Consider the following 13,177-nt stretch of genomic DNA (forward strand, 5'->3'; position numbering starts at 1 on the left):
TCCATGATCTTAGCTGCAATGTAATAAATCAGCTCTGAGAGATCCAGCTGGTAGTTTGCTGCTAAAGAATATTCTCCATTTAGCTTCAGATTGTCCTGAAAGGAAGCTACTTTCACTGCCAGATAAAGAAGGAGCTACATGCTGAAATTGCCAGTTCAGATCCTAGGATGGGAAAACATCCTGCCATAGAAGCAGTTTCATGTGACTAGGACTTAATCACAGATGTCTGTAACAAGGGCTTTGAATGACGAGCTAATATTCTTTACATAAATTCATAGATTTTATTGGCCTAAAAACCCCAACCACCACCACCTCTAGGATCCTGTTAGAAAATACCACATGCTAGGAAATTAAATGAAACGTAGTTCTTTTCTTGAATGCCACAGTGCTATCTCCGAAGCACCTGGTGCTATAATGATTCCACGCACAAAACTTAACAGTACTAGATAACTTTATTTTTTAGAATTTAGGTGATTAATGCTTTTCAGAAGGGCATGGCAATTTTTCACAGGATCAAGAAGCAGAAGAGTATGAACTTCTAAAAATTCCTATGACCTCATTTTATCTTAGCTTATCCCCAGAGAGTAAGGGAATTGGGTTGGGAAAGGAATGAGGCCATTTGTCAGATAGAATCAAATGTACTTTCACCCAGAAGACTATAGTTCGATAAACAATAAGCAACAGCTGCTGTTATAAATTGAACCAGATCGCAATTTATAATTTTAATTCTAATTTATCTATATATACAGTGTAACAGTTTCGGAATATGTATGTTAATTTTGTTGTTTTTCTGGAACAAAACATAAATGGCAGTTTTCATCCATACAAATTATGGGTGATAATTTATAAAATAATCTGGTGAATCCATATTATTAATGTAAAACATGAAAAATTATAATCTCTATTTTTTAAAGAAAACAGAAAATTTTAAGTCTGAAGTTATCATCTAGCAATTATAAACTTTTAAGTAGTCTTTTCTAATAGGTTCGAAGTGTAGCACCAACTTATTGTGCTCTCCCTAAAAAGTCTTAGTAGTGAAGTTGTTTCTTAAAAACCCCAATTCCCAATGTTGTAAATTTCCCTGAGTATACTCTATAAAATTTGGCATAGGCAGGCCTATTTGTTTGTATTTTGTGAGGATAGGAATATGACCAATAAGGGAGAAAGATTTGGAGCAGAGAAGTTGCAGCAAAGTAATACGCAATACCATAGTCACACTTCCATTTGCAGCCCCCACCTCACTCCCATAACATCTGCTTTCGGGAGGAAGTAACTGTGGCCTTTAGCTTTATAGGGCTGTGTCTAATTCATGTGTTGCTAAACACTAACCTAAGCTTTTTAATACTGATAGAAGAATGTTTTTAATAATGCATGCCTCAAAACACAATAGCTTTTACCAACAGCAGTTTCCAGGTTCATCCGTGAATACTGAAACTTGATTTCATTTCAGTCGTAACGTGGCTGTTGATCAGAAGGATGACAGCAAGGAAGCCAAACCCCGTTCACTACGATTTACTTGGAGCATGAAAACTACCAGTTCAATGGATCCTAATGATATGATGAGGGAAATTCGCAAGGTCCTGGATGCCAATAATTGTGACTATGAACAGAGGGAACGTTTCTTGCTTTTCTGTGTCCATGGGGATGGCCATGCAGAAAACCTCGTGCAATGGGAGATGGAGGTGTGTAAGCTACCCAGACTGTCCCTGAATGGAGTTCGCTTTAAACGGATATCGGGAACATCCATAGCTTTTAAAAACATTGCTTCCAAAATTGCCAATGAATTAAAGCTGTAATGAGAGGAGCAATCGAGTTTGTAAATTAAATAGCAAATTCAAGTGTTTTTGTTTTGTTTTTGAGGACACCGATGGTCATGTATAGAATACTAGGGCAATAACTTCTGCATCTTCTGGATCGTGCTATTGAAACAAAACAGTTCAGACAAGCTGCTGAGCTGGGAGGGGAGTTGGACTTTTTTTATAAGTGCACTACAGCATTAAAGTTGCCTATGTAAAATATTCCCTTCTGCTTTATTTCCATTGCTTTGAGTCTTGACAAACAATCTAAAACACACCATGTATACATTTGAATATTCCTCCTGTTGTGTGGATGTGTGAATGTACAGTATGTGTGTATAATTATAATATAAAAGTATTATATGTAAACAATTCATTTATAGCATCAGAACTGTACCAGTACCTCTTCCAGGTTAATTTTGGTGCTAAAATTGAGATGGCCAAGTTGAAAGTCCTTAAGAATACTAAATAATCGGTAAACACAAGTTTCACAGTTCACTGTTGTGTTTAAGACTACGAAGGTTTGGGTTTATGGGTGTGAACATTATTCCTGTGTTTTTTAAAATTAATTTTCATGATTTAAATCCCCCCCCCCACAAAATCATTCTTTCTTTTCTTTTGCCTATTTATTATTATTTAAGTCTGAAATCAGTTTAAATTACTTAATTATGATAATGAAAATTGTGGGGGAAAGACTTCAAGGTTACATGTTTTTTCATGAGCATTTTATCCTCACCTTTTTTTTTTCTAGTACACATTATAATTTTTACTTGAAAAGTTTATTCTCAACTCCCATTCATTTCAGTGGAGCTGGTGCAGGGAAAACTTGTTGCTAATTAAATACTGTAGAAACAGCCTGAACACTTGATATAAATTTTGCATTTAGGCTGCCTTATAATAATGTATTTTGAAGTAAAAAACATATACTCAGACATTTGTAGTATGAAAGAAATTCCTATGACAAAATAGCTGGGCCAGATCAGCAAAAAAATGATCAAGAGAGAATTCTTGAATTCCAATAATTTAACTTTCTTGTACAATGACTGATAATGTTAATCATAAACAAAACACTATCACCATAGTTCATAAAAGTGAGAAAGTATGACCTGTCCAGTCATTTATGTTTCATTTGGTCTTTCCCAATTGTTTGCTGTCCAGATTTTAAAATTGGTTATGCAGGCTGGGAATTATGGGAATGTATATTTTGCCATCATCAGGCTTCTGCATTGAGGCTGGACGAACACTATACAGAAGCCTGATGATGGCAGATGAGATTCTGCCGAAACGTTGCTACAACTTTAAAAGCACAACTATAATGACATGGGAAAATACCCGAACAAAGCTGAATACCATATATATATATTTTGTCAGAGGCTTAGGCTTAAACTTCCTTGAAGTCTTGTTGCTGGTCCAGTCTTCATTTATTATCAATTGCATCTCTATAGTAAATTCTGCTCTTAGAGAGAAAAAGCTGTTGAAAACAGGGTGGGTAGGTGAAGAGGATTGCCTGCCAGTGACATGATAGCTCATAATTTCCATTTGGAAATACTTCTGTAAATCTAAACAGGTTTATATGCTTTCTTGCACAGCTTCATATTTAAAAATATTTTAGTCACAGTGCACTGGAGTTTAAAGGGGGGTTTGTAAATGACTTAAATCTTTGTTGTTATGCTGGGTGCATAAATCCAATTCCTGGACTTCTATCTAAACTTCTATTTCCTTGTGACAAAGCTTCAGACATTCAGTGTAATTATGATGACTAAAACACTTTTTAAGAAGGCTTACTGATCCTGCATTGCAGGTGATACGAAGCAATTTCAGGGTGTACTCTACATGAATTGGCTGTAACTATCTGCCTTTTTCAAACTGCTATCTCCTCTGCTGGTCCTTATTAAACTGGGTATGTTTTGTCTAAATCAAATCAAAGGATGATATATTTTTTGCTGACTGAATCAATGCATTTTGATTCAAATTTGATTGGAGCTTAAATGATCATGTATTAGATAATATGGTCTGGCAAAAAAAAAAAAACTTCATTTAAAATGTAGTGAATTGAATTCTAATATTTCATTTGGAGGCACCCAACTAAAATTCAATCCAGAACGGTATACAGAATATTTCAGACATTTTTCATCTAAGTGTAATTCTCCCTTGAAACTTTGTAAAGATGTTATATTAATCCTGCATTGCTGTAGTATAGCACAAAGTGACTGACTTGTTTTTTTATAAAGAAAAGAACAGTATTCTGTATAGAGATATAATTATAACAATTGTTCAACAGTGGCTGTAGCAAGTACTGATTCTCCGTTTTGTCAAAGCAATAAATAACATTTCAGGGCAATTATTTAAAACTTCAGGTGAGTATCCATCTGTCCTGTTATCTTTCCTGTTTAAATCTTTTTAAGCTAATTGAACTTTTTAATGCATAAAAATTGCCCATTTTTATATTGTTCTGAAGAGAGCCAGGCCAAAAGTGAGAAGTAAAAAGGATGTTTCAAGATGATAATATATATTCTTTAGAGTCTGCAGACTTGCTGAATGAGATTTTACCATGTTCATAATTTCTGTGCTGAAGGTATTCTGCAGTACCAACCTTCTGGTGATGCTATAGGTTTTCTAATAAATTTCTCACCTGCCATAACTTGTTTCTATTTGTCAGTCACATATATTGTACTCATCTTAATTTTGAATTAATTCACAGATTTAGAATTTTAAAGCACCTAATTAACTAAATATTCCATTGTCTACTTCATAATCAGGGGTGGCATGCTACCAGTTCGGCCCAGTTCTGTAGACACTGAACTGGTTCGCTGAAACAACCCTTTGTTCATCTGTTTGGCCTACCCGCCCACCCGGGCTCTTGGCTGTTCTTTATTTCCTGCTTTTTCAACATCAGCTGCTTTGTGCGGCACAGCTGAGGTTGAAAAAGCAGAAATGAAGAAGCTTTTCAAATGCTGTGCACCTGCATGCAGCGCTTGTCAGCTGTCTGAGTGGCACAGCTGAGGTTTTTGGAAATGCTGTGCGCACACAAAACGCACTCTCACCGAACTGGTAGTAGCACCGGTTGAATCCCACCCCTGTTCATAATTCACCCAATTCTCTAGCTACTGTTTATTCTACCAGGGAGATGGTTGTCTTAGCAGTATGATGGAGTCATCTTATATACATAGACATTGGAAAGGAAAATAGCTTCTGCCTATTGTAAGAGCATTCTTGCTTCTCATTCTTAAGAGGCAGCTTTTTTGGAAATGCTATTATTACCAGAGAAACTCAAAATCTTGCTTACAAACACCACTGTACTTTTTTCCCCCCTGGACTTCCTGTTTCCAATTTAATGCTAAGTGTAGTTCAAATGTTAATGTCATTTCCAATTTGCTCTTTGAGTATATGATCAATGCCTACTGCTTGGGATATATAATTTTGGTGACAAATGAGATAATATTGCTTGAAACAAATAATTATACTAAGCCAAACATTTCTTAACACTGTTTCTGCTTTAACTTTATACTGTAGCTATATAGAAGTATTGTTTCCTATAAAAGAATGAAAAGGTATTCAGTCAAGAAACTTACCTAGTTTAGCACCTATTTCCCATAATGGTCTATCACAGTGGTGGCTAACCTTTTTTGGCTCCTGTGCCAAAAATTGTGTGCGTGCTTGCATGCTCGCATGCCAGCACCCAGAAGGCAATGTGGGCCCCCCACTACCCCTATGCATGCGCGCACAATCCCCACCCAGCCACCCCCACCCCCTTACTTGCACTGCGTTCACAGCTGATTTTTGGCCAGTTTGAAGCCTTTTACGGCCTCCCGGAGGCTTGAGGGAGGCATCTGTAGGCTTTGCAGGCTAAAAACTAGGCCCGTTTCATCACTTCCGGTATTTCCAGAAAAACCGGAAGTGATGAAACAGGCGTAGTTTTTGGTCTGCTAAGCCTGTAGAAGCCAGCAGAAGCTTTCCTCATGCCTCTGGGAGGCTGAAAAAGGCCTCAAACCTGCCGAAAATCAGCTGTGAGGCGCCCTCATGCGCAGTGAGGTAAGTTTGCCTGCAGCTCGCGTGCCGGCACAAATGGCTCTGCGTGCCACCTGTGGCATACATGCCATAGGTTCACCATCACGGATCTATCAATTGCATAAATCTCAGTGGCTGGTATAAAAACAACAAATGTTGATCATTATTAAGTGCTGGCATTCTGAAGCTCTGCCTCTCTCAATTTAGTTTTTATCAGACACTATGACTATTCTGAATAGTATATTGAACATGTACTTGTTTTTTTAAATGCAATCAGCATTAGAATGAAGAAATGAATGAAAAAAACCAGTATCTTCCAGAATTTAAATACTTATGTCCTAGTGTTAAGGCTAATGAAGGCTTATGCAAAAAGTCCAAAACAAGTGAATACTGAAAGTTGTCCCTAGGTATCATAATGCTTAAGTGAGTGTGGATTTTCTTATAAATCTGCACTTTGCAATTCTAGGTTTCTTGTTCAAAGTCAGTTTTGGATTTTACTTTTTTAAATAGGTGTCCTTCAATGATTTGGTTACATCACTACTCATTTCCAAATTCATGTGGAAGCTGAATAGGTCCATTTACATGTAGAATTACGGTAGCATAGTCAGTGATCCGGGTCTCAACACATGAATTAGGAAATTTTACATTTATGTTGTAGCATCTACTTAATTACTCCGTCTACATGTTCCTTATACATTGCTTTCTTGGCAGAAGCCACTCCAATTCCTTTTCAGCAGGTCTTATGTATTGTACCAATAAAAGAAAATATAAGTAGCTCAGGGTTGAACTACGGAGTCTTGGCACTCTCTGAGCTTGGTTCATTTCATTGACTATTACTAGCACTGATAATGGCTAGTCTAGTAGTAATGAAACATCTCAAGCAAACAACCAAGCTCAGCAAGCATCAAGGATTCCACTCATATATTGTGTTTTTCCAGCAACTTGTGTCTATGAATAACAGTAAACCCTGTGCACCTTCCTTTAAAAATAAATGTTATTAAATTCAGGATAAATAGGGTAAATTGACTGAAAGGGCAAGAATAAGTCCTTAAAATCCCAGCTATTAACCAGGAGGCAGGGAGAGGATGCACCCAGAAATGATATTGAAGACTTCTGGAAATGACTGGTATAATCAGTCTGTTCATCTGAGCTTTTTAAGAAGTCAAATGCATTTGGAAACATTTAAATTAAGAGTTATTGTAACAGACAAAGTAATACAGTAACTCTGGAATTTATACCTAACTGAGCAGCAAAGCTATGTCCACAAAATTGTAATGACCTTGGTGGCCACACGATGTCTCTCAGGTGCAGAAATAGAAAAAAATATGTATATTCTGGAGGTTATCATCAATAGACAGATCTGCTGAAAGATAAATGATGAAATTATAATAATAACAGATTTGTGGTTAATTTGGTTTGTTGGAAGATCTGTTCGTTTATTTTTAAGACTTGTGGGCTTTTTTTTTTTCAGAAGTGTTCCAAGACAGCATGCAAATAAAAACAGAAAAATGAAACACTCAAAAGAAAAGCCTAGTTTTGTATTTAAAGTTAAATATAAAACCCTCAAGTATTGATAAGTTGAATACAATTCAGAAGGAATGCCATTACCAAGAAAACCTGAAGGTTATATCTACAAGTAGCAGAACCTTCCTAATAGATATCAACCCACATGGTTGGTTAATAGTAAGATAACACACCTTTTAAGTACATGGAGGCTAAACCTTGAAGGCTTTATAAATTTGATATGACCCCTGTATCTCAGTAGAATCAAAAAGAAAAATTTAGAACTGACACTCTTGCAGTTGCATTTATGGGAATTGTAGTTCAGTATATCTGGAAGATGTCAGCCTGTGGAAAACCATTTCTGCAATGTTTCAAGAACTCAGCAAAAGTGAATATGCTTAGTCTCAGCAAGGCATCTTTTAAATTCCAGTCTGGTGTCAGCCTTTGCAAAAGTCTCTATTAGGACTTAGGAAATATAATTGCACAGGAAGTCAAGATAACTACCCACAGACACAAAAAACGTCAAGTGAGGGTTACAGGAAAGACTGGCTTGACACTAAAACCACAAAGTCTGCCTTTAGTCACTTTCTTAAAATGGAAGGCAGGAAGTGGAGCCTTACAAACAAAAAGTTGCAGTGTATCTCCTTAACAGCTATGTAATTATGTGAAGGTGTGACTGAAAAGAACGTAACACAAGAAAAAAAGCAGCTTCAAATTTTTCCTCTGCACGTGAATTTGTTTATTTAAAACATTTATATAGTTGCCCATCTAAGGTCAAATTAGAGGTAGGTCCTAATCATTTAAGACAACATCAGTAAAAACAACATAACATACATCTATTAAAGCCATAAACATCAAAAGCTTGACACCAAAGTTAAACTTCCAATATTCTTATGAAATCTCATCAAGGGGAAGGGTGTTCCACAGGTCAAGGCTGCCACAGGAAAAGGCCTGCTTTATAGATCCCATGAGGTGGTAATGTTTAAGGGAAGGGACTAGGAGCATGCCCAATCTTTCTGATCTGATAGAGACAGGCAGTGATGGTGATGAAGATAAAAGAGGAATTGAGGATTTATAAATACAGCCAGTCTCTATGCAAGTAATTAACAGCTCATTTTGGCTAAGAAGACATCTAAAGAGCATTTGCTATGCTACAGGAAGGGACAACTCACTTTTATTGGGAATTAAAACTGATCTCAATATTGCTGCTGCCTAATAGGTTTAGCAATGGATCCTATTGCAAGTCTCTGTAATTAACTCTTGTTTATAGCATAGTCACCCAATCTGCTGTTGAATATAATGCTCCACTAGCCTGCCTTCTATTCTCTCCACTTGTCTTGACACTGTTGCAATGAAAGCAATCATTAGGATTGCAAGATATTGTTTTGCTCCTGCCATTCCAGTCCCAGCCCACAAATTGCAATGGAGGGAGGAGGGTCTCCAGACATATTATAAACCATTGAAGCCTGGACTGTTATATTTAGTGTACTGCCACTATTTGTTTTCAAATTTCCATTAACCAGAGTTATTTTTAAAATGCCTCATGCTATGATGGAATTGCCCTCTAGGGTGTGGGGGAGGGGGGAGTGAAAAGACTGGTGAACTTGGACAGAATAAAATTTTTCTTCATCTTGCTAAAATCAGGTAAGTGCATACTGACATAGGGAATTAACCATTAAAACCAGTATCTTAAATCAAGACAACAAATTGCCAACAACCCAGATGTATTTTTAGCCCTTAAGAGCCCAGCTGCTTCATTTTAAACTAACCCAGTTTGATGTAGTGGTTAAGATACTGGCTTAGAAGCCAAGAGATGCACATTCTGGTCCTGCTTTAGGGATGAAAGCTGGCGGGGTGACCTGGTGTAGTCAATCTGTCTCAGCTCAATTCACCTCACAGGGTTATTGGAGGGAAAATAGGAGGCAGAAGGACCAATGTTGCCTTTGTGATGTCCAACTGGGGATCTAGAACCACAAAGGAGCATAAAAGATTCTTGTGGACCAATCTGAGTATCAACCTGTTCAGCTTTTTAATAAACAGTTCACAACTAAGTCAATGTGTAAACAGCAGGAAGAGATGCCCAAGAATAAAACTATCAACAATAAGAGGTATGGCATTTGATAATTTAATGTCTAGCATCTAAAAGTTAGGTTTCTAAAAGTGAATTGAGTAGATGTGAGATCCTTGTCAGGGGGTGTCCTAAACAAAAGTATCTGATGAGAAAGGGACATGTGAAAGCAAGAAATGTTGATACATGTTGGCAAAGTAGTTGTACTATATTAAAATGGTAACTCTCAAAAACAACCCCCCCCTAGTCCCATCTCTGATTGCAAAGTAATAAGACTGCAGGGGAGCTAACTCAGGGCCAGCTAAGCTAGGGGATGTAAGCATTGTCCCTTTGCAAACAAAACAATTGTCTGAAAAGGGTCTTATTTGTCTAGTTCCCATAGAAACAAAAGCTGCACCCTCTGGCTTCTCTGTTTCTTGCAGATGATTAAAAAGTAAAGAATCTAGCTCTTGTTCACTCACATGTTCCTGACAGCTTATGAGTCAGTCAAATGAGAATTAGTTGGCATTCCCAATACATCTGCTCCATACTATTCCTGCTATGCAGTTGATGAAAAGATGCAGCCACACAATTGGGTGTGTGCTTCAAAATGTCTGTTTTTTATTATGAAGCTAGTCAGCTACCAGCTAAAGCCACATCTGATCAGACAGCAGAACTGAAAGTTCTAGATGGGAAGCAAGGACAAGTTTGGGCTGGTTCCCTAGAAAAGAAACCATGACCACAGGAAGGCTGTAACTTCTGGTTCAGAAAGCAGAAGCTGATTTGCTGAAATGAGGCTAGCAAAGAAAATACACCCAAATGGAATTATGTTCTGTTGTATGAGAAAAAATAGGAGAAAAGGGCATCCACAAAGGATGTTCTGACCTGGGTCCCCGGGCAAGTGTACGTATCAATAAAGCCTGTTTATTGCACAGCTACTGTGACAGGCAGCCCTTCAATGGTGCCAGTAAAGCTCTACCCCAATTTACCCTGAAGGCAGTCATCCATAGTCAGGGCAACCTGGTCCACAAACTAGGTCCAACAATCACCAACTCCAATTCACAAGTCAAGGAGGAAGTTTGAAGTCCACAAACAAGGTTCAGAGTTCACAAAGCAAGGTCCAAAGTCCATAAGTCTGAAACACAATCCAAAATCCATCAAGCAGGATTTACCAGAGCCAGAGAAATGTTTGCTGTTCCCAAATGGCTGTTCCCAACAAATGCACCTTCCCACAGAGTCTGGCTAAATCACCCCCAGCTAAATGTTCCTTGTGAGGAGGGGTGGGGTTTTCTCCTCACCTGACAGCTGTTCATGTTTGCAACCTTTACACATTTTTGCTCTGTCTAAAACCTAGGGTGGCATAAGAAGACTTTCTGTCAAGGCTTTTCCTGACTTCTTCATGGAATTTTACAGGGAATCCAGAGAATGTGCTTCAACAGCTGAGTTCAAACTAGAGATTTAACCAAAACCACGTGGAGCTTTGATTTGGCCTTTGCTGCCCCTGCCTCATTTACTATCAATCTGGTAATATGGGGAAATAAATGAGCAACTCTATTTGTTCACAAAAAAAGAAACACCCAATTCAGCTTTGTTTAATACAATGCGGTTCATACTAATGACCTTGATGAACGATCCGTTCCCATTGTGAGGCCTTGCGTTTTGGAGATTAATTTGGTCTCTAAATGGTGTGAACAGCTCTCAGTTCTACAAATCATTTTGGCTTATAAATTACTTCCACCTAGGGAGCTTGTATTGTTTTTTGAGTTCCCATTAATTTAATTCACTTGTTATTAATTTTACAAGTGAACTAAAGCATTATTCAATTCAATCTAGTAAAAAGGACAAAAAACAATGGTTTTTTGGAGCATAGCAAGGAGACTTTTTGAGTACTGTATACCAAATATCCCATATCTCAGAAATAAGTGAAATTAAGATTTCTGTACATTCTGAAACTATAAGCTAAGCCATTTCCAGGTGATGTTTCTTGTGGGAATAGAAATGATCTTCAGAGATCAATATTTGTTGCTTAATATTTGTTTCTTGAATGTATCTACTATTCAAGAATATGTCTGTATTTTCCATTCCTAGGGTTAGTTCATTCCTTCATTTTTAGTGATTCCTTACATTCTGTTTTATAATTGTTCATAATTTTACTGCCTTCTGAAGTTCAATTATTTTTCTATAATAATAGTTTATTAAACAATTGTACAGAGAAAATTAGTACAAGATATATCAAAGAAGAAGAAAAAAGGAAAAGTCCAAAGAGAGGAGAGGAGACAAACTTTCCTCTTCATACCAGCAAGTATAAACAACTTTAAACTGACCCCTTTATCTTAAAATACAACAAAAAGTCATTTCATTCTATATCTCAGCACATTGTTTATAAATCTTTAAAACCTCATCAATCCTAATCAGCAAAGATCCATTAAGGGTTTCCAAAAATAACCTCTATCTATTAAAAACTTGATCTTATAAACCCATTTGACTTTTTTCCTTTTACATTTGTATCTCCTTTTCTATAATTACACATATCTCCTTTTCTATCATTAAACAAGTCTCCCAAACATTATCTTTCAACTCTAATCAGTAAAAATTCAATAAAAGTTTACTGCACAACGTAACTGGTTTAACCTTAATTAGATAAATTTAAAAGACAAAAAAAAATAAGTCTCTTTTGTAAATCCAGTTTAGAAAAGTTATCCAAGACACTCTTCTGGTTCATTATTTGTATGTTCTTTTTAGTTGTCAAATCATTCCCTGGTTTCATTTGTATATCCAACATTTCATCTTTTTTCCCACATCCTCGTTTTTAAACCCACATTTGATTTAACTTCAGTCTTGTCCAGTAATACTTGTTCCTCTTCCATAGCATTATCAGTAATGTCAAAGACCTTTAAAACTAACTTTTTGCTAGGATATTTCATTTTTCTAGGAGAGGGGGAGTGCTAACTTCCTACAGTCTGGACAGAAAACTAAAATCATGAATATTAATCTTACCCTTATTATAAGGTTACAGTAAGCGTCTTGCAAGTCTGTATGTTGCTCTCTCTTATCTGCCTTTATGTTCCAGAGAACTAGGGAGGGCCAATTCTAATACACTTACTCAGATTATATTTTTGCTTTGGGCTCAGATTTCATTTTATCAGATTGGCCCCAATTTTGCTGGCTGGGTTTCACTTAAGACTTGGCTATTTGTCTAGCCATGAAAATCATGAACCTACTAATATTTCTCTTTTTCTTTGATCATATATTATGTTTACAGTTATTTATATTATTTTGCTTTTAAATTCTGTTTGCCACCCAGAGTTATTTTGATGAGAGGAGCCATATAAATCAATGTTGTGGGAAGTTGACATTCAATGCCATTGGAAGGTCCATGCGGTTGTCCAATGTTGTGCTATTCAATGGGTTGCTTCTTTCTTGACTACAATCCTGTTATAGGGTTAAAAACTTAAGTGTCTATGGAGATTCTCAGTCATCCGGGTCACTGCTGTCCCCCAAAGGGGCTTTCTCAAGAGGCAATTGGTTTTTCTGGTTTTTCTTCGAATATGTTTCACTTTCCATCCAAGAAATGTCTTCAGGTCTATCTGGATGGTGGGGAATTTATACTCCTTGCAGACAGCTGGTCATTTGCATTCTTTTAGCAAGTTGTTAAAGCCACCTGGAGGTTTATCTGTGTCTTCAGAGTTTCCTGAATGGTGCAAATGAAAAAGCGCCTTTCAAAAAGCACCTTTGGGATTAAACATTTAAGATTGTTGGTGCAACATAAGATGCATTGTCCCTTATTAGATATCTTTCTCTGTGAGACAATATTGGGTAAAAG

At 36.9% G+C, this 13,177-nt stretch overlaps 1 protein-coding gene across 11 annotated transcripts in view; it reads left to right on the top strand.

The window, feature by feature from the left end:
* MARK3 (microtubule affinity regulating kinase 3) overlaps window positions 1–2,018 on the top strand; it is a 68,656-nt gene extending 66,638 nt beyond the window's left edge. For all 11 annotated transcript variants that reach the window (XM_087952218.1, XM_087952219.1, XM_087952220.1 and 8 more), the window contains one exon: window positions 1,451–2,018. In XM_087952218.1, the coding sequence (XP_087808344.1) occupies window positions 1,451–1,796 (346 nt within the window). In that variant the 3' untranslated portion in view covers window positions 1,797–2,018. The remainder of the gene's footprint in view (window positions 1–1,450) is intronic.
* Window positions 2,019–13,177: the final 11,159 nt, after the last annotated feature.

Source organism: Notechis scutatus, chromosome 1 (genome assembly GCF_049901735.1).
Source record: "Notechis scutatus isolate UNSWTSFEM ecotype Mainland chromosome 1, rNotScu1.2, whole genome shotgun sequence".
Taxonomy (NCBI): Eukaryota; Metazoa; Chordata; class Lepidosauria; order Squamata; family Elapidae; genus Notechis; species Notechis scutatus.